Source organism: Cryptomeria japonica, chromosome 6 (assembly GCF_030272615.1).
Source record: "Cryptomeria japonica chromosome 6, Sugi_1.0, whole genome shotgun sequence".
NCBI lineage: Eukaryota > Viridiplantae > Streptophyta > Pinopsida > Cupressales > Cupressaceae > Cryptomeria > Cryptomeria japonica.
In genome coordinates, this window is record NC_081410.1 from 279,350,684 (window position 1) to 279,378,434 (window position 27,751).

The 27,751-nt window shown below is 36.7% G+C and overlaps 1 protein-coding gene across 1 annotated transcript in view; it reads right to left on the reverse strand.

The window, feature by feature from the left end:
- LOC131062631 (uncharacterized) overlaps positions 1-27,751 on the reverse strand; it is a 224,925-nt gene that overhangs the window by 176,855 nt on the left and 20,319 nt on the right. Inside the window, exon 2 of the mRNA XM_057996339.2 lies at positions 6,184-6,236. Coding sequence (XP_057852322.2) covers positions 6,184-6,236 — 53 coding nt within the window. The remainder of the gene's footprint in view (positions 1-6,183; positions 6,237-27,751) is intronic.

Sequence of the window (27,751 nt, forward strand, 5' to 3'; positions counted from 1 at the left end):
AGGGTTTCGACAAAAGGCAAATGTCATAGAGCACTCAAAGCAAAAAGAATCTGCATTCTATGCTTTTATGGCCAAGAGAACAACAGATCCAGTACACTCTTCTACCCGGTATATTAATTCAGGCGCTTCGCGGCCTTTTACTCATTGTCGAGATTGGTTCACGAAATTTGAACCGTTCTTGGATTCAGTAATCTTAGGAGGCGGAGAAGAGTACATAGTTGCTGGTAAGGGCATTGTCCAGATTCACTCAGGAGGTAGAAATCTACTTTTTCTTGATGTCTACTATGTTTCAGGCATGGAACATAATCTCCTCTCCGTCAACCAAATCATGAGGCATTCTCCTCAATTAGATGTTGTCTTCAGTTCATCCACCTGCAGCATTGTTGAGAGGGAGACTCGTCTTACAATCGCTATGGGACATGAGGATCATGGCTTGTATAGACTTGTTGATTCTGGCGATTCTCACGAGCACGCTCTGGTTGCTAGGAGTACATCCATTAGAACACTCTAGCATCGGCGTTATCGGCACTCAAACATGCACTATCTCTCTCAGTTATCTCGGGAGGGTTTGGTTGCTGGTCTACGTGAGATCCAACCTCAAAATCATGGAGTTTGTGGAGCCTATCAAGCCAAGAAGCAGCATCGGACACCATTCTCAGATGGCCATTCTTGGAGAGCCTCCAAGGTCCTTCAATTGGTTCACGCTGATGTATGTGAGCCAATGAACACTCCATCTATTACTAGGTCCAGGTACTTTTTATTATTTGTTGATGATATCAGTCAGAAAATGTGGGTCTATTTTCTCAAGAATAAATCAAATGTGTTCAATACATTTCAGCAGTTTAAGGCCTTAGTTGAGAAGGAATCCTTCTCAGATTATCACTCTAAGGTCAGATAATGCGGGGGAGTTATGTTCCAATGACTTCTCTACATTTTGTGCTACAGATGGCATTAAGCGCCAACTCACCACACCATACACCCCTTAGCAGAATGGTGTCGTTGAACGTAGAAATCGCACCATTACTGAAATGGCTCGTTCTATGATAGAGCATCGCAATGTTCCTAAGAAATGCTGGGCTGAAGCAGTCTATATTGCAATCTACCTCCTAAATCTGTCACCTACACATGTCGTTAAGAAGAAGACTCCTGAAGAAGCCTGGTCAGGACACAAGCCTAAAGTGGGCTATTTGAAAGTCTTTGGTTCTACCGCTCATGTATGGATTCCAGACGCCACGCGTGCTAAGCTAGATTCAAAGAGCCAAACACTTATATTTACTGGTTACAACAACAACCACAAGGCCTACAAGTTGATTGTGTGGAGACAGATCGTCTCATTTTCAATTGTGATGTTGTGGTTGATGAGACTACTGGTCCATTTATGTCCTCTACTACTCCTAGTCCTACGACTTCATCTGTGAAGACTTCTGATGTTGGTGTTCGTCTACCTCTTGGTTCCCATGATGGGAGGGCTTCAGAGCATTCTGACTCTGAAGATGAGGAATCTACCGATCCAGCACCCCCTAATTTTTCACAAGATTCGTATCTAGATGACTTTGTTCCGGAAACTCTAAGGGATGTTGTTCCTCCAATGCCAGATGTTGGTACTTCTACCCTCAGGCCTAAATGGTGGGCCAAGACAATAGGAGATCTTCGTAATGATGAACTTCTTGAGGATAGATCAGTTCGTCACTTGGAGCAGCAAGAAGCAATAAGTCGTGGCTCTTTCCACGATTGAAGTCGAATGCCAAGGAACAGTCAAGGCCGCATGTGAGGCAATTTGGCTCTGGAGGATGCTTTCTGACATGCAGATGCCGCAAGCAGGTCCTTCTCCCTTGTATACTGATAATCAAAGGCTGCTCAAACTAGCCAAAAAATCCAGTCTTCCATGAACGTACCAAGCATGTCGAACTTCATTGTCATTACATCTCCAAGTTGATAGAAGATGGATCAGTTCAGTTGCAGTATGTTCTGACAACAGATCAGACTGCAGATATTCTCACCAAGTCTTTGAGCCCGGATAAGTTTGTAAAATTCAGGGGGCAACTTGGTTTTTTTGATAGATTGACCATTAAGGGAGGGTATTCAAATAATATTTCATATTGTTTAATGGTCAAATATATTGTAATGATGTCTACAATTCTAGGTAGTTAGAAGTAGGTGTCTTCATTAATATCTATAGTAATATGTTATTTCTATATATTGTAATATTTTCTCAGTTTATAGACTTAAGATTTTTACCAGTGAATCTCTGTTATTCACATAGCATACCCAAAGGGATCTTTGAATCGGCCATGTCCCCTTATTACTGTTATGACCACCTTTCAAGAGATTTAGAAAAATTCAAATGTAGCTGGTAGAAACCAAATACCTTTGTAATGATGTACAGCCCAAACTTGACCTCTGTGTGAAGCCAATAGTAGGAACCAGAAGATTTTCGCCCTCCAATTCCTACTGATCCAAAAGGTTTCTCATCCTGAAGAAAAGATGATGAACCAAATCTCTGCACAAGAGTTTTTGGATAATTGATAATATTAGAATGAATTGCTTTTTACAATAATTCCTTTTTTTATTATTTTATATCCAACCCTGAAAGTAATTGAAAATTACTTTTTAAATGGTTATTCATATTTTCCTTCAAATTCCATAATTACCTTTTCAAATAATTAAATATAAGTTGTCCGTAAGTTTCCCATTTTTTGTCAACTTAAATATTTAACCATTTAAAATTTAATTATTTTCCACACAACCCTCAAAGTTATGGAAAATATTGTAATAGCCCAATATATGAATTCTGACCACTCCACCAAAACCTTAAGTGCATACAATATTCGTTTATATGAAATTTGGTGCTCTCCCAAGACAACAGACTGCTCCAAGAAGAGTGGAGTGCTCCCAAAATGTCGGATCTGCATACAGAAAGTACCATTGTACTTGGCTTGGCTCCAAGGACTCTATTACTGCTATAATACCTTCCAAACGAGAAAGGTACTCTCCAAGAAAGTTGGAGGTTTCCAAGGATGTTGGAATGGACCAAAAAAAGGGCATTACAATTAGCAACTGTTGTTCATTATTAAGTGTGGTCAAGAACAACTCTCAAATTAAAAGCAGTGTGCATGGTGTCTCTTGGACAAGGAATGTAGGGATGAGTTTTGGGTATGTTGGGGGCATGGAACTAAAATAATACATAATATTTGAATATTCTATTAAACAAAAAAGGTAGTAAAAGAGTTTACAGTTTATCACATATGTCAATGATGTCACAATCAATTGATCCAAAATTCAGAATATATATATTAAAAAATCGATTTCATGATTTCTTTAAGTTTGCAACACAAATTTAGTATTACAGGTACAATGGGCCAATGGCTAATCAAACTCATTGTCCATTGCAAATGCCATGATATACTCCTCATCTCTAGAACTGCTAAATCCTTTTTAACTCCCAAATCCCCAAGAAAGACCATTTCTTTGCCCATTTTAAGCTGGTCTTTGATAAGAGACAACAAAAACAACAGAGTAATTAAATGTATTGAGCTTAAGACATAAAAGTAGAGATTTACAATTTAGCGGATTTGTTAAAAAAGACATTATAATAATAATAATAATGTCTTTTATAGTCCACGATGCCAGTCATCTATGTATGGGTCTACAGATGGGTTAGAGCAGTATGGGACTACCTCGTACTCCTTGCGGGAGGTACTAACTGCACTACAAACGAGGCATACATACCTTACCCCCTTGTGGGATTTAAACTTGTGACCTCTCTTTCAAGAGCACAAGTTCTCCACCACTAGGCCAACTCAAGCTGTGCATTATTATCATTAAGTCAAAGATTTTTTATTATTATTATTTTTTTTAATTAGGTCTGAATGAAGAAGTAGCTGTGTAATAAACAGCATGTGACCAAAGGTGAGGAATTTGCATCTGAAGTTAAATATCATCATCTTTTATATTTTTCTTCTCTGCTTTCATTCATGTTGCTTCCTAGGAAACAGTAATGAGGATTCAGGTACTCACCAACTTTTATGAAAATAAAATTTACAGAGCTTAACAGCCTTGTTGAAAAATGAGAATTTTTTTTTAAAAAAGGTGTGGGGCTGCCCTGCTATTCCCAGGACAGTCAAGGGACATCTCAACATTCCCTAGCCATCCTAGCAAATGCAGGTGTGTTCCTGGACCTCAGACACACCTTACAGAGGGAAACACCCTAGGGACATGGCATCAAAAGGGACAGAAAGGGCACATTTCATTCTCATGCTGCCATCCACAAGACATAGTATGTGGGTTTTATATTTTTATTGTTAAGAAACACTGAATTAAAGTTATGTAAAATAGGTATATAATAAATTTGCGATATAAAAGCTAAATTTGGTTTTCATCAAACACGTGGAAAGCCATTTATGGTAGAGGATATTTGACTATTATCAATTTATATCAGATCCAAAATTCGTGTATCAAGATCAACACATTCATAATTAACATACAATGCACATAAATATCCATGGTGATTTGCATGTTTCCTTTTCTGATATCCTCACCTTGGTATAGCTTAGTTGGGTTAGAATGGAGATAAATCTACACTGAATATGACAGACATATCGAATGGGTTCTGAACTAAGTAATAAATTTTAATTAGTTTTAACATTTGACTTTAATTATCTGGACTATCATGATATTATGATTAAGTATTGTGAGTAGGATTTGTTTGGATGTATGAGTGTGTAAAGATTCTAATCAATGGTTTACCCACTTTAAATGTATATCTTAACAATAGAATTTCAAGTATAATGTGAAATTAATTAAAAGGACTAGTCTAGACGAAAGAGTTGATTATTGGTTATGGATTATAGTTTATTTTATCCCATCCAACAGTGTGATGCTTTGGTTGGAATATGTGCAAGTCCGAGGTGACATGGAAAATCCAAAGAATGTGGAAGGGGAGTACTACATCCCATTTGGGTATTTTTGCGGTAACTGAGATGGCTATGAGTCAACAGTGTGACATTAGCAACCGGGAGTAACAACTGAGTAGTCAACAAGTCAGACAGTCATTAGCAATGAGTACAGAGAAAGAAAGACCCAAATTTGGAAGTAAAGTCAATGACTGACAACTTTGGAGAAGTTTGAGGAAGGGAACTGAATACTGCATCAGAAAGGATATATGGAGGATGTCTCAGGAATGAATGTTCACATCAGCCCAACTAAACTAATAGAATGAGGGATTCTTGTCCAAGAAAAAACAATAGGATATCAGGATAAACAGAGGTCAACAGGTATAAGTAGAGTTTAGCATATTCTCTAGATCATTTCCTTAGCTTGATTCTCAGATAATTCCTAATAACATTCAAAGCAAAAGCTTTTCAGCAGAAGAGAGAGAACCTGTAGGAGAAGTATCAACTTAAAAGAAGATTTGAAGAAGCAACGTTGAAGAAAGGATAGGAAGACAGAGATTGAGTTGGAGAAGAGTTGCAAAGAAGGATGGATAAAGGAAGAAGCAAATGGTAGTTTTGTGTATATAGATCTAGTCTTTTCAAACATGATCTTGCTTTATGTTAATGCCGTAAATTAGGCACTATAGATATTTCTAAGAATGAAAAATTAGTAGTCCTAGTGATCTAGCTGAGTCAAAAGGAACACAAGTCTCTAAGATATCAGGTTACAATCTGTATCCTATTGACATCTGGGTATACATACTTCAACATTTTATCACCATGCACTAGCCCCCAAAAAAATAATGCTCCATAATTAAGGCATTTATGGCTCCCATCCACATGGATGATCATAACAAGCTATCAACCTACAAAGTCATAAAATTATTTTCTCCCATTTACTAAAGCCACTTCCTAGTACCACAACTCTAAAAAGTTGTGCCTAAGTTAAATAAACCATCAAAACTATCCATTATTCTTCTTGCCAATGACAAAATAGTTCGTTTTATGATGTTTTAGAATAATGTTCAGTTTCCCCATAAAAAATTTACTCAAAAATAATGTCCAGTTTTCAAGTAAAACATATACTGAAATGCTTTTTCAAATTTTATCCAATTTCACTCTCAAAATAACTTCCTTCTCTATCATTTCAGGTAGAAGTGAATTCAAGATATTAATCTATGGCTAAAACTTACTTGAGCTTAGGCTAATATCATATCAGTCACATGGAAGCATCAACATATACAAAGCTTACCTCCAGTCCTGCATAAACAGCCACAAACAAGGCATATCCTGCTGGACCATAACCTGATCCAAAAAGAAAGAATTAGGATAATTTTTTTCTCAATTCACCAAATGAAGAACACAAACTGTAGAAGATGAATTGGGTCAGAAACGAGACATTAAAGAGCTTGCATTTTTGATAACCAAAGAACATAAATGAAAGCATCTCATAAAGGAACTATATGAGGTGATTCTCATATTTTTCTTACAACAGATATGGAAAAGAATAGATAATTTTATTACAAAAATTATGATTCGACCTGTCAATAATAGTACCAGTCATTCAGAAATGAAACATTTACTTTTTCTTACCACCAGCTTAAGACTTGGAAACAATCATCCAGCATCCAAACACTTACATAAGATCTTTTAACAAATAATCATAACCATAACAAATTTTGGTAATACTGTCAGTTATTACTGGCTTATAATTCATAAACAACTAGTTCAGCATCATATCAATTATTATTATTTTTATTTTTCTGTTGAAGGGCTTTGCAGCTTTCTTATTATTCTATCCTGCCTTCCTCTGGTTCAAGAACTGTTGTGACCTTTTCACATATCGCCCCATTGCTAACGGGGACCCCCTCTTTTCCAACTTGCTGCATTGTTATGTTAGGGTTTTGGCTGCTTAGTGGGCAATTTTGTGTTTCCCGTGCCCAAGTCTCAGAGTTTTGATCATGCCTAGTGTCGTTTAGGGTTTTTTGAGGTTATAGGATCAAGTTGCAAACGTTGATATTTTAATGATCCTAAATTTTGTCTAAGTGTTGACCTTTTGAGCGTTAACGTGTTTTTAAACACGCGCATCAGGGATTTTAAAGTGCCAAGGTATTCCCAGGCCTTTTGGAGTTGTTTTTTCGCTCCTAAGGTATTATTTAAATTGATTTTGCACTTTATCCCGATAATTTCCTAGCGTTTCCCTCATTTTTTTTGAAAATTTGCTTAAGTCTTGTCTAATTTTGAAGTTTCTAAGCGATTTTGAGTGGTTAAAATGCCAAATTCCTAAGGGAAACCCATATTCCAAGGGTTAGAAGGTCAAATTCCATGCTAGAGGTGTTTTTCCCCTCATATTCCAAACTACCCACCCTTTTCCCCCACTCAAAATCCACACTACACATGGGTTTCCCCTTAAATCCATACTGGCTATGATTTTCCACCACTGTTTATCCATGCCTGGGTCGATTTTCCCCTGGAAGTGCTAAAATTTGGCTAAGTGTCAGGATTTTTCCAAACTGCCATCGATTTTCCACCAGGAGTGCAAACTGGAGTGCGGACTATAGTGCGGACAACATTAAGGATGATTCCATGCCCAAGTCGATTTTCCACCAGGATGTTTTATGACAAGTAGTGCGGATTTTTGTGCAGACTCTCAGTCCATACCCAAGTCCATTTTCCACTAAGAGCATTTTGATGAGTTTTGAGTCCGGATTTTCATCTAGACTGAGGTCGAATTTCCACCAAGGAGTGTTTTTTGCAAATGAAGTGAATTTGGAGTGTGGATTCCTTGTCCAGATTGCCATCGATTTTCCCTTGGAGTGTTTTATGTGCATTTTGATGAAGTTTTGTATGGATTTTTGTCCAAGCTAAGATTGATTTTCCCTTGTGGGGATTATTTTGACATTTTAAATGATTTTTAAAGGGATTTGTAATCCCAACTAAGGTCGATTTTCCCCTGGAGACTCAATTTGGACTTAAAATCGAAATATTTAATAAGTGAGCCCCATTTTCAATTGTTTTTAAATGATGATTAATAATTATTCAAAAGCAAAAAGTTAAATAACTTGCAATAAGCATTTAATATTTTAACCTTCTAGAAGCAAGTTGGTTTTTTACCAAACAAGTATATAAGCAAGTGTTTTATCCCACATTGCTTGTGTGGTGTGTTGAAATGATTAGCTAGTTCGGATCATATTTTAATGATGCCTTGTGGCAATTAAAATATTATCTTATTGTAATAAGGTTAAAGTGATTTATGTCTAATAGGGTTGGGCCCAAATGTAATGTGTGGTTCATGTCTAATAGGGTTGGGCCCAAAAAGGAAACGTGTCTAAACTTGTAAGTTGTGTAGGCCCCAAATTTGGACGCCAAAAAGTGCAAATTAAATATGTAAAATAAAGGGAATTTGGCAAAAGCCGACTTGGGAAAACTTGAGCATGAATCTTGTATATAAACAAGATTCATTCTACACAACTGACATTCTTATAAAGTGTCATCAACCTTATCCAAGAATAGTCAACAAATCTGGCATGGTAGAGAGCGATCCATATCTTCATCCTTGAGCGAATCCATTGGACAACTTGCTGGAAGAAGGTGGTGCACTATACTTCAGTGATCTCCCTCTTCAAGTGGTGTTGATATTCTGCTCTCTTTGAAGACATCTACAACTGCATATACTAGGTTCAATCTGCCCTAGATTGGCACTCAATCAGATAAGTAATCTGCTTATAAATAAGGAACTGATCTGAATCTTTGATGTTGGGTTTTTCCTCCAAGAGGGAGGTTTTCCCAGGGTACTTGTGTCTTGTGTTGTGTGCTTTTATTATTATTTCTGCTTATTCTCAGTTTGTTTATAATTTAAGTAACTAGATTAACATCTGATTGCCTAAAAGCAACATGGTATCAGAGCCAAGTTCGAATTAGGGGTAATCAAATTGATTGTAGTTGTTCCTCCTTCCATTTTTTGCTCTTATCACTTCATTCGAAATGTTGAACTGTTTCAGGGTTGAAGATAGATTGGATGGTGCATCCAACTTCACGTCATGGAGATTCCGAATAAATGGAAGTGATCTTGCAGACTTTGTGGAGAGATCTTCCATTGAACCTAAGGCAGAAGAGGAAAAGACTTCATAGAGGAAGAAAGATTTTCAAGCTCAGAGAATGCTGGTTGACTCCGTGAAGGATCATATTGTACCTATCATCTCCAAGCTGAAGACTGCCAGCGAAATGTTCAAGACATTGGAAGAGATGCACGAAATCAACAACACTAGCCGTGCCCTAGCTTTGAAGCAGCAGCTTCATCACATCAAGATGATGAAAGGAGAATCCGTCATAGCATACTTAATGAGGATTTCTGATTTGAGAGATCAACTCTCATCCATTGGGAAGTTTGTTGATGACAGTGACTTGACCATGCTTGCCCTCAATGGTCTTCCGGCATCTTGGGAGTCTTACATTCAAGGAATCAGTGCAAGACCAGATCTTCCCAAGTTCGATCGTTTGAGAGCAGATTGCATACAAGAAGAGTCTCAATTGATAGCAAGAGGAATTGAACGGGACCATTATGATGTAGACAATCAAGTCCTTGCTTCGCATATGGTTAAAGGCAAAGGAAGGAAGTGGGATAGAGACAGAGATTATCTCACATCCAGTGCTTTAAGTGTGACAAGTATGGTCATTTTGCTCGGGATTGTAAATTCAGGTCCACTCCTCTTGCTTCCTCTGCCTCAGGAGGAGCAAAGGTCAAATGAAGACTTCCTTTTCTAAAAGGAGGAAATGTTAGAGGGAGCTTGACATTGTTAGCTTCAGAGGGAGCTTGTCAAGTTCAGAGGGAGCCAGTTTCTTTCAGCTTCAGAGGAAGCCTCATCTTTTGTGTAATAGTTTTTCGTTCCACCCTCTGCGAGTAGGCATGGTGCCCATCATTGAAGAAATTCCACCCGCTACGAGTAGGCATGGTGGTCCCACCCTCTGCGAGTAGGCATGGTGGTCCCACCCTCTGCGAGTAGTTATGGTGGGTATCATGGAAGAAATTCCATGATGAGTTCATTCACCCTCTGGGAGTAGCTATGGTGAACATATATTTGTTTCATCCATGGGAGTAGCCATGGTGGTAGCCACTTTGAGACTTGATAGAATCCTCTCTAGCTAAGAGGGAGTGTTGAAATGATTAGCTAGTTCGGATCATATTTTAATGATGCCTTGTGGCAATTAAAATATTATCTTATTGTAATAAGGTTAAAATGATTTATGTCTAATAGGGCTCGACCCAAATGTAACGTGTGGTTCATGTCTAATAGGGTTGGGCCCAAAAAGGAAACGTGCCTCAACTTGCAAGTTATGTAGGCCCCAAATTTGGGCACCAAAAAGCGCATATTAAATATGTAAAATAAAAGGAATTTGGCAAAAGCCGACTTGGGAAAACTTGAGCATGAATCTTGTATATAAACAAGATTCATTCTACACAACTGACATTCTTATAAAGTGTCGTCAGCCTTATCCAAGAATAGTCAGCGAATTTGGCATGGTAGAGAGCGATCCATATCTTCATCCTTGAGCGAGTCCATTGGACAACTTGTTGGAAGAAGGTGGTGCGCTATACTTCAGTGATCTCCCTCTTCAAGTGGTGTCGATATTCTTCTCTCTCTGAAGACATCTACAGCGTGCATATACTAGGTTCAATCTGCCCTAGATTGGCACTCAATCAGATAAGTAATCTGATTCATGTAATCTGCTTATAAATAAGGAACTGATCTAAATCTTTGATGCTGGGTTTTTCCTCCACGAGGGAGGTTTTCCCAAGGTACTTGTGTCTTGTGTTGTGTGCTTTTATTATTATTTCTGCTTATTCTCAGTCTGTTTATAATTAAAGTAACTAGATTAACATCTGATTGCCTAAAATCAACATGGTGAAAGTGAGAGGCAAAAGCAAGTATAAGAGAGGAGTCTCCAGCAATATTTTATTATTTAAATCTGCCAGGTGTCTCCATGAAAGGTGATTTTCTCCCTCATTGGTGAATTTTGGTAGAGTGCTGAAGTGAAGTGTTGGGTTGAGGATTCTTTCCTCCTCCATTTTTTCCAGCTTAGCTATCCATTCCCTTGCTGTCATTGAAGACCATTTTCAGATTTGGCGATTTTTTTCAAATTTGGTGATTTTTCCAAGTTTGGCAATTTTTGGTGAAAGGTGGCGATTTTTAGTGCTTGGGAGTTTGGCGATATTTTTCCTCCATTGCTGCTTGTTGTTTCAGACCTCCATTGTTGTTGCAATTGAACACATTTTCAGAATTTTAAAATGGCGCCATAGCTGAGAAATTTCGATTTTGTTTTGCAAGTGTTTTGTGCCATTGTTTGGGGTGATTTCCTTCACACTTGGTGGCTGCCATCATTCCCAGCTTGCTGATATGTTTCAGATCTGAGGTTGTCTTCAGATTTGGACCTCCATTATTGGCTGCATACTTATTTTCAGACTGTAATTTTCATTGCCCAACCAATTCCAACTTAGGCGATTTGCATTTGGAGGTGTTTTGTGGAGTTTTAGTGCATTTTTTAGACCATTTTATCGCTGTTGCAGGTCTGAAAACTCTATTGTAGGCAGTTCTTCTCAGAAATCATCATTTCTAGCCACCTAACCATTTTGACGATTTTGCTTGGAGCTGATTCCTTAGTTATTTTCTATCATTTTCAGGGATTTTCCACTACTTTGCAAGGTGTTGGTAAGTCTGAAGTAATTAATTTTCAGACTTGTCCTTAGAAATTTATTTTTTTACCAGCCACACTTACATTCCTAAATAATGAATATGATTGTTTTCATCATCAAAACTGATTTTTATCAAGTTTATGCATATTTTCAAAGGATTGCAACATGTTTTTTGAAGTTAATTTATTAGTTGCAGGTTGTCTTCAGATTTAGACCTCCCTTGTTGACTGCAGAAGGTGTCTTCAGACATACTTTGTGTGAAAACAAAACCTTTCACACCTTTCCTTAGTCATCATCGATCCGATATATTCCTTTAAATTTTAGTTTGCATAATTTCTATAAGGTGTTATTAGTGAATTTTATAGAGGGTTTCTATGCCCTAGCGTTGTCATACTTTGAATCAAATTGTCAAAATCTACAAAGAGTATTGATTATTTTCTTGACTTCATGCTCTAATTAGCTAAAATCTTTAGAAAGTTAGGAATTTTATCAAGAGCATTATTTATTTTCCTAAGTCTTAACTTCAAGCTTCGTACAGGTACGATGTCGAAGTCTGGATTTAAGGAAAGGAAAAAACTACTGAAGATGTTGGAGACAGGATTCTATCCAGAGCCCAAGATTTCATCCAGATGGAAGGAGATCACAGATACAAACATGCATTTCCTAGACTTGGATTAGATGCGACAACGGATGTTCGGAGTCAAAGATCAAGTTCCTTCCCCAACATATGCGAACATTATGAAGAGTGGTATTTTTCATGCCGCTAGATTTCCACAGTCCATACAGAGCAGTGAGCTTATCCTGGAGTGTACACGGTGTTATGATCTGCTCACGCGAATGATCAAGACTCCTAAAGGCGTTGTTATTGCCTACCCTGCTGAGGATGCTATTGCTGAGGTGTTTGGAATTCCACGCGGAACAGACATGAAGGATGTGACCAAGGATGAATATACAGAAAGATACACGAAGAAGATAGGTGTATGCAAGAATTTGATAAACAAGGAGTGGATGATTGAGCCTAGGTCTCATCATTCCAAGGCTCCCAAGACACTCATGTGCATAGACTTCAAAGAGGAGTATAGTGACTTAATATTCCTACTCAATAGAGTGATGGGGATGCCGTAGGGAGAAATATTCGATGGATGGATGTTCTATTTCATCCAGGATTGTCTTGAGGAACATTGGTAAATTGGTCTAAGATTATAAGTGACAATCTGGACTTTCAGCTGAGGAATGTAGAGCGGTCTAAGTCATTCGCCATGACTTCTTACCTAGTGTGACAGCAGACATTGCTACTCCTATGGATTTCCAAATCACTTCAGTTGCCCTTGGTCGTACATCCAGAAAGCAAGAATTTCAGGAGGTTGGTGAAAACCTCAAGGCAATCGATGCAAGGTTAGACAAAGAGATTGCGGAGAAAGAAAGGTACAGAGAAGAGAATATCAGACTTAAAGAGTATATTGTAGGGATAAGGTGTGAAAATCCCACCCTTATTTCCACTATTGCAGTTGACCATGGAATGCATTCACACTATGAGGCAGCGAGAGATACACTCTCGGAGGTGGAAAAGTGGATTGAGAATACAAGAAAGCAAGCGGATGGTTTCCTTACTCAGTTTGTCCATGCATATGATAGGACAACGGGGCTCGCATTTAGAATCCAATATTTGGAGGGAGTTTGGGAAGAATTCCGGCCTATTCAAGAGAAGACTATTCCACGCCACCAGACTTTGAAAAAGATTCCTAATTCCACCTTAGTTAGCGAGAACATTGTGCACAGTGGAGACAGATATGATTTCCATGGCTGGTATTGTTCATTAGCCATGAAGAAATCAACTTATGAGAACGCCCAGTCGAGTTGTATGGTGATGGAAGGATTGATTCAGGACATTGAGAAGAAGATCCTTGCCTCGATTGAGGAATTATTGGGTGTTGATGTTAGTGATGCTAATGGTTTACACTTAGCCGAATTAAGAGAAAAGATGAAACTTATGTATTTTTGCCAGTTAGACTCTTTGAAGAAGAGTCAGATAGATGATTTGGTCTCTTTGTTGATTCATGTTCATAGTTCGCAGAAGCTCATGCCAGAATGGGAGAACACTTTGGATACTTGCTCAGATTCACTGGACGTGATTGATTTACAATAGGATACCTTGCCTAGCATTTCCATGGAGGAGTTAGATTCAGTATTGGCTAGATTCTTGGAGTATGCTAGGAGAGAGAGAGAGATGCAGAGAGGAATCTTCTAGAAGATTCCCTATTTGATGACTAGGTATCTTTTTATTGGGTGATATGTAGGTGGCGCCATTTTTTAATTAGGGCAATTCTAGGGTTTTGTTGGCATGATCTCAATCGTTGATCTTGGATCAATCTAGGTCATCCATTTTGTAAGAGACTCTATATATGCCTCTTTGTCTCTCATTTGTAAGAGAGTTTTTGTAGAATTGTTGGTATATGTTGCAGCTATTTGAATCATAATCATTGTTCAATTGTTGGTGAATTTGCTCTTCAAGTGTTGTATTTGCATTCATGGTTCTCAATTCCTCCAAGTTAGATTAGAATTTATTTTCATGTATGTTAGATTGAGTGAAAGATTTGTTGAATTCATTTGTGTGGAATCCTTAACCCATACCACTAGCCTCTTGCCACTGGTAAGTGTGCCTTTTGTGGTCAACTGGAAATTTAAGTAAGCTTAACTTCAACTATTACGCATCCCTTGACAAGCATCAACTTGGATGGTGTCAACATTTGATGGTGATAGCCTGAAAATCTTTAAGTATACCTTAGACAATTGCACTAAGCTTGTGTCAATCCCTGTTTGTAAAACCTCGCCTAGTTTGATTCCACTTGATTTTTTCATCATTTCCTACATTCCTAGGCTTAGAATAGACTTCCTGAACCCTATTCCTTTTGCCCATTTTTTAGTAAGAAGTAAAATCCAGAGCCATATTGATAAATCTTAAGTTGTCAGCACACCTACTCCGAATCTTCATGATAATCCAAACATTTGCGTAAGTCCCCAAGTGAACACAGCAATTCACATCGACCATTGAGTTACCCACTCCTCAAGACCTGACATGAAGAAACCTTGGAATCATTTTAGTTGATCTTATTCTTAGCATCTGAGGTGATTTTGTTCAAGGGAGGGTAAATTATCTTGTTAATTTATTCTGTAATGTTATGTGCCTAAAACATGCATCAACAAGAACCAAGACCTGAGGGGTCATCCATTCCAAGTTTATTATATTAAAAAATTCAAATAATGATAATGGTATGGGGTTCAAGTACTCTGAGTCCAAATGTGAAAAACTATACCAAATATCTATAATTTGCAACTTAAAAGTGCCTAAGCAAATGCATAATGCATATCAAATTTATTTAGGCATTGTAAAACCTCCACTTCTTTGCTCCATACTGAACATTGATAAACCTAGTGAAAACTTTTTGTAAAAGTACTCTCATAAACACCTTCATTATATGTTTTTATTTGGGGGTGTTTAATGATCCACAAAAGTTTGGAAAGAGCCTCCAAAACAATCCTCAACATAACGATTTCAATTTATCAACTCAGTAAAACACTTCCCAAACTGTAATTAAGTTTAAATTTCCTCTACAAATTCAGTTACTCCATTCCCCTTATGCATAACATTGAGAAAAACAAGTAGTTAACACTCAAACAGCAGCAATAAGACTAAAACACAGAGGTGCACCTAGAGAAGCCCATAAATGGGAAAAAGTCTCCAAAAGAGCTTGTAAAACACTCCTCATAGCACTAATTTCAAGTTAGCACATAATGCAGGCCTTTATCAATCTCCACCTATAGTCGCCCCCCAAGAATGGTCTTGATCCTCAAATTCATTTGCTTCCCACCCTAAGATTCAGAATTGCATAAATGACCTAAGCTAGCTGCGAATTGGGAAATGAAGCTTGAAATGTCAAAATATACCATTTCCCCTTGACCATTGTATTTGGCTCAAAGCATGAAATATTTTATTTGTGAACCTTGGAATTTTATTTAAAAGGGTAAGGATGATGCTAGGATACATCCATTGGAATAGTTAGAGCATTTATCATCACATTACCAACTTGCATCAACATCTAGGGCATCTAGAACATGTTTGCTTGCTATCCAAAGTTGCTGATGACACAAGGAAGCTATTGTCCCTGTCACATGCAAATTACTTGATCACAACCAAGTTTTTATGCAAAAACAAGCACAAAAATTCATGACAAACTGGAGATCAAATTCATGACAAACTGGAGATCAAATCCATGCATCAAAATCAGTTCCACACTTGCACAAGTCAAATTTACATGTTTGTGATCAATCCTAAATTTGCAAAAGTGAGTCATAGTGACAGACAGACAATTTACTAGTTTCAAACACATTTGTCAACACTTTTCTGATTTGTCTATGCAGGACAAACTACTTCTTGACATCTATCACAGCCTATCTACATCAAAATTTAAGCCATGTATCATTATTTTATTTCCATAGATTTAATCTTGTTCTATTACTAGTCACAACATCTTTTATCTAACAATTAAATTAAATTTTTTATGTGTTATTTATTTATATCATTTATTTATTTATTTATTTATTTATTCTTGATTTATGAATAAATAAATAAATTATTCCCCTTCCATTATGGTAAACCCCTCTCCTCTTATGCCCTTAGGATTCTTATTTTCTAATTTTTATTTGCTGATTTTTAGTTCAAAGCCTAATTTTTCTTTCAAAAGAATGGATCTCCTGAATCCATACATGGATTTTTAATCCATTGATCAAGAAATCCCATTGAGGATAATCCTAAAGAGTAATCCAATTTTGAGATAAGCTAGATCTATCTTTCACTAGACAATTAATTTTTCAAGAGCTTATGGATGCTACTTTGGCTTCACAATTAGTTGCAACTCTTCATAACTTATTGATTGGCAAACCATTGGGTACAAATATTCTTCATGACATTGGCACTATTATGGTTTCTCCTAACTCTTTGCATGGTATATCTTCCCACTTATTCACCTACCCTTCCTCTTCACATCCCAAATAGATCCCCCCATGGTATCTACCTCTCCACTACCCACTAGTGTGACCCTACCACTTATCTTCCCATTTCTAATGCCATTACTATCACTCCTTCCACAGTGTTCCACTTACTTCCCATCTTACTTGTTTCATTCCTTCTTATGTGCCTACTAGTGTCATGCCCATATCCTCTATCACTAGTGCTATTCCATAATCCCATGTTATTTGTGTTAACACCTTCTTTGGCTTGTGGTGTGACCTCTCCTTCCACTAGGAGAAATCATGTCTTTACCTCTTATCCCTCATCTTCTTTAGACTTCTCCCCTTGCTTCTCATGCTGCTCCCACCAATGATATCTCCACCTCCACCCATGATGAACTATTATTGAAGCTAGACAAAGTTGAAAAGAAAGAAAACTACATGTCTATTAACCAAGATGCTACTACATATGCATAGAGACATCACACACCACTTGCATTCAAGGTTGTGACATATCCATTACCCGTTTGTTTTTGTGGCACCTCATTTTGAGTTATAGTATGGAAAAGGTAACCCAAACATTCACTTGCAATTATTTAATGCAACATCTCTTGATTGTGCTTATGATGACAATATTGCCTAAGTTGTTCCCTTGCACTCTTCATGATTATGTTATACAATGGTTTTACCATGGTTACCAAGAGACATGTCTCCTACCCCCTAAGACATGTCTCCTGTACCAAAGATGTCCTCGGAAACATCTCAAAGAACAAGGTTCTTCTAGCCGCCATCTCTCATCGTCTTTGAAGCCACCAGACAAAAATTGACGTCTCCCACCAAATAACTTAGGGCATAAGGTGTTATAAAAACCTCTGATTCTTATCCTCTATCAGCACCTTGCAAAATCATTATTACTTATCTATTAGTAATGATGATGATAGCCACTATAGTCTTTTGATCAATTTGCTCAATTGCCCCTCTAGAAAGACTCATCAATAATGTATGATTATTCACTTTTCTTGTAGTGTCGTGATTTACTAACCATTGTTCTTTTAAAGAGGTCACTAGAATGATAATAAGAGATATTTGCATAACATCAATTCAACTATTGGAAATAACAAAAGCCACTGAGTATCTCCAGCCTTCTCAAATATCTTATAGGGCCACATCCATGCAAACCTTCTCCATTCTCAGAAGAACAATAAAAAATTTCTCATAATTAGGCATCTCATATCCTTTGGCATGTGTATCAACATTGAACTATCAATATTTTTGAATTTCAACATGTAATGATAATCTAACATGAAAAATGTAGTGTAATTTTTGAAATCTTCGACTCTTTGACACAATGACATTTGACATTTGTGTATTTAAACTTTAAAGTTAATGTTAAACTTTACCACTTTTCTTGTTTTAAGAGTTTTGTATCATGATATTTTCTGGAAATTATTAAATTATATTAAAAAAAAATTGGTGTCTCCAAGTCCCTTGGTCTCCTATTTTTGAAAATTAGCCATATTGGTACCGGTAGTCTCTGGAGTCTCCAAGTACCCCCATCTCCTAGTAACCTTGGGTTTTAATCATTGCTCTTATCAATATCCATGGTTCCCTTGTTTTGATCTGCTAACTTCAATAATCTTAAATCAATTTTAAGTGAACAAAGGACTCAAAACTACTATTTCAGATTTATTAAAGTGTGGCCAAGGATCGAGTGAGCATGTCAATCAATATGTCATGATTTCAATAACTTTGCACTAAAATAAAATATCAACTTCTTGAGGATGAACTCCAAAAGTATTTTTGTTAAAAGTATATTACCTCCCCTCCAAATAGTGTTTGTTTGAATAGACACACTTCTTTCATGGACCCTCATGTTCATATTAAGAAGTTGAGTTTTAAATTCCTTGCTGCTAACAGTTTAAATTATGAATCCTCCCACACATGGCCTCCATCTCCTTCTTCTTAAAAATTTCAAAATTCCAATACCTTCTAAAAGGGTAATGCTGACAAAGAAAGCAAGTCCAGGTCAAAACATGTGACCACTACTTCTAACATTCTTCTTTTTAGCCTCAAAACTCCTAGGCAATTTACAAGTGATTACTCTTCCTCTCATTGTCCATTTGTAATGTCCCCTACTGGGAGGCTGCCTGTATAATTAACATACATCATTATGCCTTAAATCGGAACACTAAACTAGAGTACAATTAGCATTCATAATACAATTGATAGTTACTATACTGAAGCCCCAATCCTTACTTCTTTCCTAATTATCAACCCTAGTGGAGGATGGGGAATTACTTGTTAGAGCACTAGGAAAACCATTCTCCACAAATAGGCCCAAGGGTTTCAGGAACACCCGTCCATACCACCTCTTGGACTCCCTAAGGGTTTCTGGAACACTCGCCCATACCACCTCTTGGGGCTCACCTATTTTGGGAGGTATTACAACCGCCTTTCCCTAACAAAACCAACCTAAATTTTATTATTTTTGTTATATATCTATGTTATCAAGTTCGCTGATTTCGGTCCCCGCACTTGAACCAAGTTCATCTAGGTTCGGGTTCAGGTTCAAGTTCACCCCAGGCATTCCAATTGCCCTTTGCTATTTTTCTTCCACCATTCTGCATTGTTCCATCTTCCAATTCAATTAAGAACTATCAATTGGCATTTGGCATTGATCAATGATATATTTTGTTAAATCTCTCTCTCTCTCTCTCTCTCTCTCTCTCTCTCTCTCTCTCTCTCTCTCTCTCTATATATATATATATATATGTATATACTCTCTCTCTCTCTATATATATATACATATACATACATACATACATATATATATGTATGTATGTATTTATATATATACATCATACATGTGTGTGTGTGTGTGTGGATGACCCTGACCCACAAACCCAAAGGGCAAAACAAAATTCGTCCAAACCCACAAAACTGGGTTCACATGCCCGAGCCCGAACTAATAACTTAGTTATATGTGTATATAGGAATAAATTTAATAGTTTATACTATAGGCCATATATCTGTCCTTTATTCCTAATAGAATTAAAATATAATATTACTGTAAATAAACATTCAGTTTATGAGTGAGATACAGCATACCAATCTACTGTTACACAATGATTGCCAATATAATACAATCTGCCGATAAATTAATATATATTCTCCTTCAATCTGCTGGTAGATTAATATTTTTACGATTTGCTGATTGAAGATTCTCAAGTGTGATTCCATGATTGGGCGCTGTTTCTCACTTTCTGTTTTTTAATATATGCAACCAGATTTGGCCTTTGAAGGCTAGTGCTAAACTGAGCAATCCAATAATGGGTACAATGAAATTAAATGACAAGTTTGATGATTCTTTTGAGTTGATGTTTGAGACTCCCTTTATACCTTAATCTCCCACAGGTCATGCCTCTTGGAATAACCGTTTCTTGAGTAAACATGTCTTTTCCTTCAATGATCGCTGTTTATTAACATAGCAAATTGTCTTAATTAAAGACATCGCACCTCTTGGTAGTAATTCAGAAATATCATTGAATCACACCTCTTAATTAATCATCTTTTGATATAACCCTTAACATCTAATTAGTATCTCTTGTTTATGGAGGGACCTACATAATAGTCTGATGCCCTTTCCTAGAAATAATTGCTGATTGTATACAGTTGCACCCAATAAGGGAGTTGTGTTCACGGTGACACTAATCTCTGACCCATACATTTGTATCTTTTTACTTTTGCGTGCTAAGTATAATCGTTGTCTATCCATTGACCATAATCAGATCTTGGCAACAACAGTGAATATTTGTTTGGTTGCTTTGAGACTAATTAGAGTATCGGTGTAATTTCATTGATGTACATTCTGATCAACTTAGCGACCGCTGCTTATATTATCTTGATCAAATCATCCTTTGTCTATCACTAGGCATTCAATTAATCACAGGAGATATCGGTCTTGTTTTCTTTAATCATATCTCACTCTTTGTATTGGCTTTGAGCATTGTTATCATTTATAAAGATAATACAAGGTGTTTTCTCATGTTATCAACACCCTACTTAATAAAGTCTTGTTTTGTATTCGAATTTCGATGGGAACATCACAAATTGCCTCTTATAATCATTTATTTGCTTGCTTCTTCTGTCCTTTCTGTTCATGATAAAATCCTCTTTTGAGACAGGGACATGACACCATTGGATCCATCAAGAGGACTTCCTAAATAATATAATGAGCACGTTTTTTGTAACTATCGCAAGGCCAATGGTCATCACACATGGATTTGTATGGCCCTCAAGCATAAGGTCTGAGATCCAACTAAGAATAATGTTATACATGTGGATGATGTTAATGATGGAAGCAATCGTTGGCCATCACCCCCACCTAATTAGAATTTACAAATTAATATAAATTTGATTCCTTCGTATTCTCAATCCAATATATTGATTTGCAACAGGTGCCCAAGGGGTTTCTTGTATATTCAATTGTTCCTACACCTATGAAAAGTTGTGAAGTTCCCAACTCAAGCCATGAGGCTTAATGATGCACTGGTTATCCTTTCCTTGGATCACCCAACAGGAAGAGGACTTGGAGCATTATTGAGTAAGTGTTAAGAGTCTTTGGCTTGTTCTCTATTCTATCTTTGAGTTGTGGGCACATCTTTTTATGCAACTTAAATGATTTTAAGTTTTGGCACATCAACTTATGCAACTTAAGTGACTCTTAGCCTAAAGACTTAACTTTGCCCCCTTATCAAGTTTAATGACTTTAAGTGACATATACTTTAAGTGATTTTATTAAACATGTGCCAAAAAAGTCAAGGGAGTGTGGGATTTCAAGGAGCCTAGTGGCTCATTTTTAGGGGTTTTATTTGGAGCAATGGATTGAATTTGCAGTGGATCTACGCTGAGATTAAATCATTTTTTGGGAATCATTAAATAGCATTTTAAGCTTCTCTAGGAGCTCATTATGTGATCAGTCTTTTCTCTATTACTGCTGCAAATGTTGGCTTGAGGCTTGAAACCCTTGAGTATCCCAGGTTTTGGAGAGACATAGGCTCCCACTCGTTAGAAGGATGTGTTTAGTGGAAGGGCTTTGGTCTGTGATGCCTTAGCACATCAAAGTTCCATTTCCTTATCAGGTTTGGATGCCATTTTGGGAGGTTAGACTCAGAATATCAGGATCAGATTTGGGCAATCTACAGCAGTATCTCTGCATGTTTCTGAGCATCATTGAAACTAACAGCAGAAAGGACGAGTGAGATAGACCTAGCGCCGGTTTTCTGGGGTTTTGGCAAGGGCGGCTTGGGTTTGAAGCCATTTGAGGTATTTGTGCCTAAATCTGCATACTGCTAGTCATATTCATCTCAAAAAATAAGAAAAAATCAACGTAAGTCACTTTTGAAAATTCTAGGAAGATTTAAAATGTTTTTCTGTAACCTTTCTATACTCAGAAATTTATTTAAATTAGCAAAAAAAAAACAGATCAATAATCTTTGTCTAAATCTGAGTTTGTTAAAGGATATCTTATTTGCAAATAAAATCTTAGAAATTTTTGTTGCATATTTTTCGGAATACCATTGTTTTTCCTTTATCCCTATTTGGGATCACACAAGCAATCCTGTTGATATAAAGCATGTTGGTTCACATGACCATGAACCTATGGGTATATTTTTAAACGTGACTCATACTAATATTTCTTCACCTTATGTACCTTGAGTTATTTCATTTTATAAAAAGATCCCTCACTATAAATAATATGGTCCACTGTATGATCGATGTTTTTTCCATGGCCATCCATATAATGATTATAATTTATAACAAGATAGCTATGCACATTTGAGTGTTGCAATGAAAATGACTAATGGAATCCTTATTAACACTTTGGGAAGCATCATCTTACCTTCAAGTGGGGCTTAAGGAGGTGGAAGTATTATTTCATGTTATTTCTTCATTAGATAGATTCACTACATCACTTGGTAGGCCTTGGTTAGGACAAGCTAAAGGCATTTCCTTCTATGGTGCATCAATATTTGAATTATGTTCATGGGGATATAATTGTGAAAGTAAGATGTGTGTGTTCTTATTTCCAAATCAAGTCATTTAACCCATAACAATTACATTAAAACTTTCACAGCCATCCTCTAAGGATGTAAGAATAAGAAGCATCACATGGAGACTCCTAACAAAGCTCTTTATGAGAGACAAGATAAAGTTCATAAGCTATATAACAAAGGAAGCAAGAACAAATTGAAACGTAGATAAGGAGAAAATGAAGCAATCTTTATTCCCTTCTAAAATACCTGAAGAACAAAAGGCAACTTACAATTCTAGTCCTCCTGTAATGTCCCCAAGTAAGTTTAACCAATTTAGACATCATTATTACTATGTTCATTGTACATGAACTGAAAAGTTGAAAGTAAAGTAATCTATTAACTTAATTCAAGAGGTAATACAAGATGCCAATTATTGTAAATATTAATAATCATTAGTAACATGCCAATCTTATTATTCCTCCAGTCTGAGAGAAGATACAAGTTGAAGACAGGCTGCTTTGACACCAAACTCAATGGCTTCCCTCAAGTTGCCGGATCCAAGCCCTTAAACCTTTCTTGGGCCCCGCCCGCAAGGTGCTCAGGGTCGCTGATCCCTACACTTTCTTGGGACAGCCCATTGGTTGGATTTACACAGGCCTTTCCCTAATCACATCCCTGCTCTTCTCCTCAGTACTGATAATAATAAGGGTGGTACGTATTTATATATACATTTGATTATATAAATAGTCTGTTCATAGTGCTGTTTAAAGTCAAGAAGGTATTCTTCACATACCAGTTAATAAGTTTGACAGTTCGGACTTCTGTTTTGTGTCGTCCTTCACAGTGCCTCTGCGGGTGTAAGACTAAAGTGTTTCAGCAGATTGTTGGGATTAATAATCCCTGAATATCAATCTCTGATGATTCCTCCTGAGATTCTCACGTCTATATTTTCCTTCCCTTTATATCTCTCAATGTGAGGGAGAGGTCACACCTCTTCATCATGTATGCCCTTTGGCAAGAGACACACCCTTTCACCATTAGCACGCTTTGAAAGAGTGCAACTCTTCATTATTTCTGCCCGTTGAAAGGGACACAATCTTCCATAATCAGATCTGCACTTCTTATTTAAATCAGATCTGCACATCTCATTTACAAATTCTCCCCCTCCTCAAATGAGGTTCTCTCCTCCCTTTTATATCTCACGTTTGAGGGAGTCACAACTTATCATTTCATGCCTTTTGACCATTCATTAACTTTAATCAAAATATAATCATATTTAATTATATTCTGTTTAATGTAATTTTTATATTTATTCTTTTGGATTTTAATTTTATTATTATTATTTATTATTATTAAATTATATTTCAAAGTAGGGACATTACACCTCCCCACAAGTGAAGCAAGAGAAAGATATTTCTCATCCTCAATATGTAGCAAAGGAAGAAATATTTCACACCTATTCTCCAAGGACAACTCAGAAAGAAATTTTCAGCAACCCCATAGCCACTTCTTTGAAAGGCACAACCACCATATGGGTCCCAAAACAAAATGCAAATACACCAAAGGTGCAAACTGACTCCACTCCAAAATTACAAGGGCAATGGATAACAAAGAGTGCTGCACCCATTACAAATATCTCAAAGACCTTCACTAGGAATGACATATCTTATCATGATGAAATTCAATTAACTATAAGTGGTTGCAAACCACAAAACTGGATGAGGATAATTTATTGGAAGATGATCCTTCCAATATTGTTAGTTGAGATCTGGAGATCTCATACTTAACATATTTATCTATATATACCTTACATTATTTAGATGGCATCTACCACTTGGGGGGCATATCCTTTATGGAATTGACCACTATTTTCTTGTATTAATGGCATGCTATTGTGCTTTTCCATATAATTCAAATGATTATAATTACTATTTTTATCACATTTTTACAAACAAGATCTTTTTTTGCAAATATTATAGGATTTTCCACAATTCCTAGGTTTACATGCTTATATCCTATGCTCACACTTCTGCTAACCATTATTATATCTTATTGTTGGATATTTTGTCATTGATGTCAAAGGATGACATTTAAGATTGTACATTTTTGGAGGATTACTCAAAGTAATAGGGAACTATGTTTGCCTTTCTGAAAAGAATTGGTTGAGCTGCTTGCTTGATTGAGCTACTTGCTTGCTTGGTTGAGATGCTTGCTTGCTTGCTTGAGCTACCTAATTGTCTGGTTAAGCTACTTGGTTGTGTGTTTAAGCTACTTGGGTGTCAGCCTGAGCTGGTTGCTTGTCCACTTCACCTACCAGCTTGTCTTCTTCAATGTGACACATCATCATTGGAATCTTCAAGTGTGTGGTTCCAATTTGTGGTGCTTGGTTGGTTTTAAACGCACTCATCTATGTTTATATGTCTTTGTTTTTTCAAAAGCTATGCGGTATTGATTAATAAGAAATTGTTATTAATTTGCAGGTTATTAATAAGAAATAGGAGCATCGACTATTAACTCTACAGAAACTGTGTGAGGAATATACCCAACATGGAGGTAGCGTGCAGTGTGATTATTGATGGTAGGTTCAACATATAACCGTGTGTCTTTAAAACGTATAAGCAGTGCTAAATATAGAGGGATCATGCCACGTTTAATTTGGTCTGTCGAGATACAAATAGAGTGTGATATATATGCAATGGTGGGGTGCTATTGTGGCAATTTTTATTTTTTTCCGCATGCTAGTTGTAAGTTCGAGTGGATAACGTGCGGGCAATATGTTATAAAGTAAGACAAAAAATGAAAGATATGTTATCGAATTTGAAGCTGCATTAGATTTAAAGGAGGTTTTGAGCTTTAATAGTAGATGACTGGCATGCGTTGAAAGAAGATGACTAAGTGATGCTGAGAAATGTAAAGTCCAAACAAGAGCATATTATATGTGTACATGCTTGAACAGAATATATTTTTTGTCGCTAAATGAAAAGAGTATGTGCTGCATAGAAAGATATAAGAGAGTGCGTGTAGCAGATGAAAAGGCAGTGTGCAGCAAACAAAAGATATATAGGCATGCCTGTAGCAGAACTGTGTAGAGAAACGGCAGTCTTAAAGGGATAAAAGGTTAAGCAAGGTTATCACTGTATGAGCATTGAAAGCATCAAGCATCAGTCTTAAGGCATTCAATTCTGGTTTTTGTTTTTTGGTATTTTGTCTAACTTGTGAAGAGAGTTCTATGGCAGACTTGTGATCAGATTGTAGAGGTTGAGAAAAGAAAGCATAACGAATTTGAAGAAGAGAAACATATAAAATTCAAAGATTTTGAGGTTGGTGCCTTATTTTGGTGGAGTAGGTGCTTCATCATTGCAGTTTGTGCTTCAAGGAGAGTTGGTGCTCACTTGTGTAATCTGGGTTGGTGCCCAATTCTTGTTAATGAAAGCTATTGTGTGTTGTGGTTTTTTACCCGAAAGAATTTTCCACATGAAATTTGGTGTTCATGTGTCTATGCCTAATCTTTGCATTCCATTCTATGTTCTTTCAAATTTTAAAATTTAAAATACTGATTCACCCGCCCCTCCCACCCTCTCAATATTTTTTGTGTGCTTTTCAATTGGTATCAAAGCAGGTTACCTTCAGAAATAGAGCTTAAATGCTTGGATGTTGATCCTGAAGGCACACATGAGTGCTCTTGATGGTCTTGCTACGAATAGAGCACCTTTACTTGATGGCTCCAACTATGCAATTTGGAGTGTGCCAATGCGAGCTTATCTAATGTCTCTTGGTTTTGATGTTCGGAATAGTGTTGTGTCTCTAGTTATACAATCCCTCAAAACCCTCCAACTGATGTTGATGGGAAGAGAGCTTTTGAAAACAATGCAAAAGCGATGAATAAAATCTTATGTGGCTTGTCTGAGACAGAATTTGTGAAATTTATGCATTGTGATACAACAGCTCATGATATTTGGGAGAAGCTTCAAAAATCATATGAAGGAGGCTTCAAATTCATAGAAGACATTCTGAGAGTCTTAGAATGCAAGAAGAAGAAAATGTTGCTGCTTATTTTCTATGAGTAGATGAAGTTGCAAACTCTCTTAAGGGTTTAAGAGAAAAGGTTGAAGACCCTATTCTAGCTTAGAAAACTTTAAGGTCTCTTCCATTGAAATTTAATGCAAAAGTTTCAGCAATTGAAGAAATGAAAGAACTTGATAAGTTGATTGTTGATGAGCTTTGTGGCATTCTAATAGCCTATGAGATGAGAACAAACACTAATTCTTTATCCAAAAGGAAGGCAACCTTCAAAGCTTCAAAGAAAGGAAAAGACAAGGAGTGTGTATCTAGTGATAGTTTCGAAGAAGAATATGAATCTGAAGAGGCACATTTCATGAGGAAGTTGAAGAAAGGTTCTAGTAAATATAAAGGCAAGTTGCCTTTCAAGTGTTTTAGATGTGACAAGGTAGGACATTTTGCAGCTACATGTGCATATGCAAAAAGTGAAGACAGCAACTATAAAAAGATGTCTAAGTTCAACAATAAGAAATACAAGGGAAAATTAAAAAAGGCTCAGAAATTCAAAAAAGAGTTTCTATTCAAAGGAAGAAAGTGGTTCATCAGATGTTAGTGTTGAAATATTGTTCATGGCCATAGAAGAAGCACACGCTAAAAGCCAAGAAGATGAAGATCATATTGATGAAGAAGAAGGAGAAGTGGATCTTGAACAAAAGCTAATAAGCACTCTAAGTGAAATCAAGAAACTAAGAAAAAACTTGAAGTTGTTGCTACAAGAAGGGAATGAGGTACGAACCAAGACATCTCAAGCCCTTTGAGATGTAGAGAAGCTAATAATTGATTTAAAGATTCAGGTTGAAGAAGCAAAGAAGATAGAAGAAGAAATTAGAAGTCAACCTAAGCTCAAAGAAGAAAACTATGAGAGACTTGAAGCTGAAATTGTTTCACTTAGAAAATTAGATAAATCTTTGACACGGCTGAATCATGAGAAGATTGATCAGAGAAGTCCCATGTCTTTGGACAAGGTGATTGACTCACAAAAATCATTTATTGATAAAAGTGGAATTGGTCGTGAAGGTGGTCAAAGT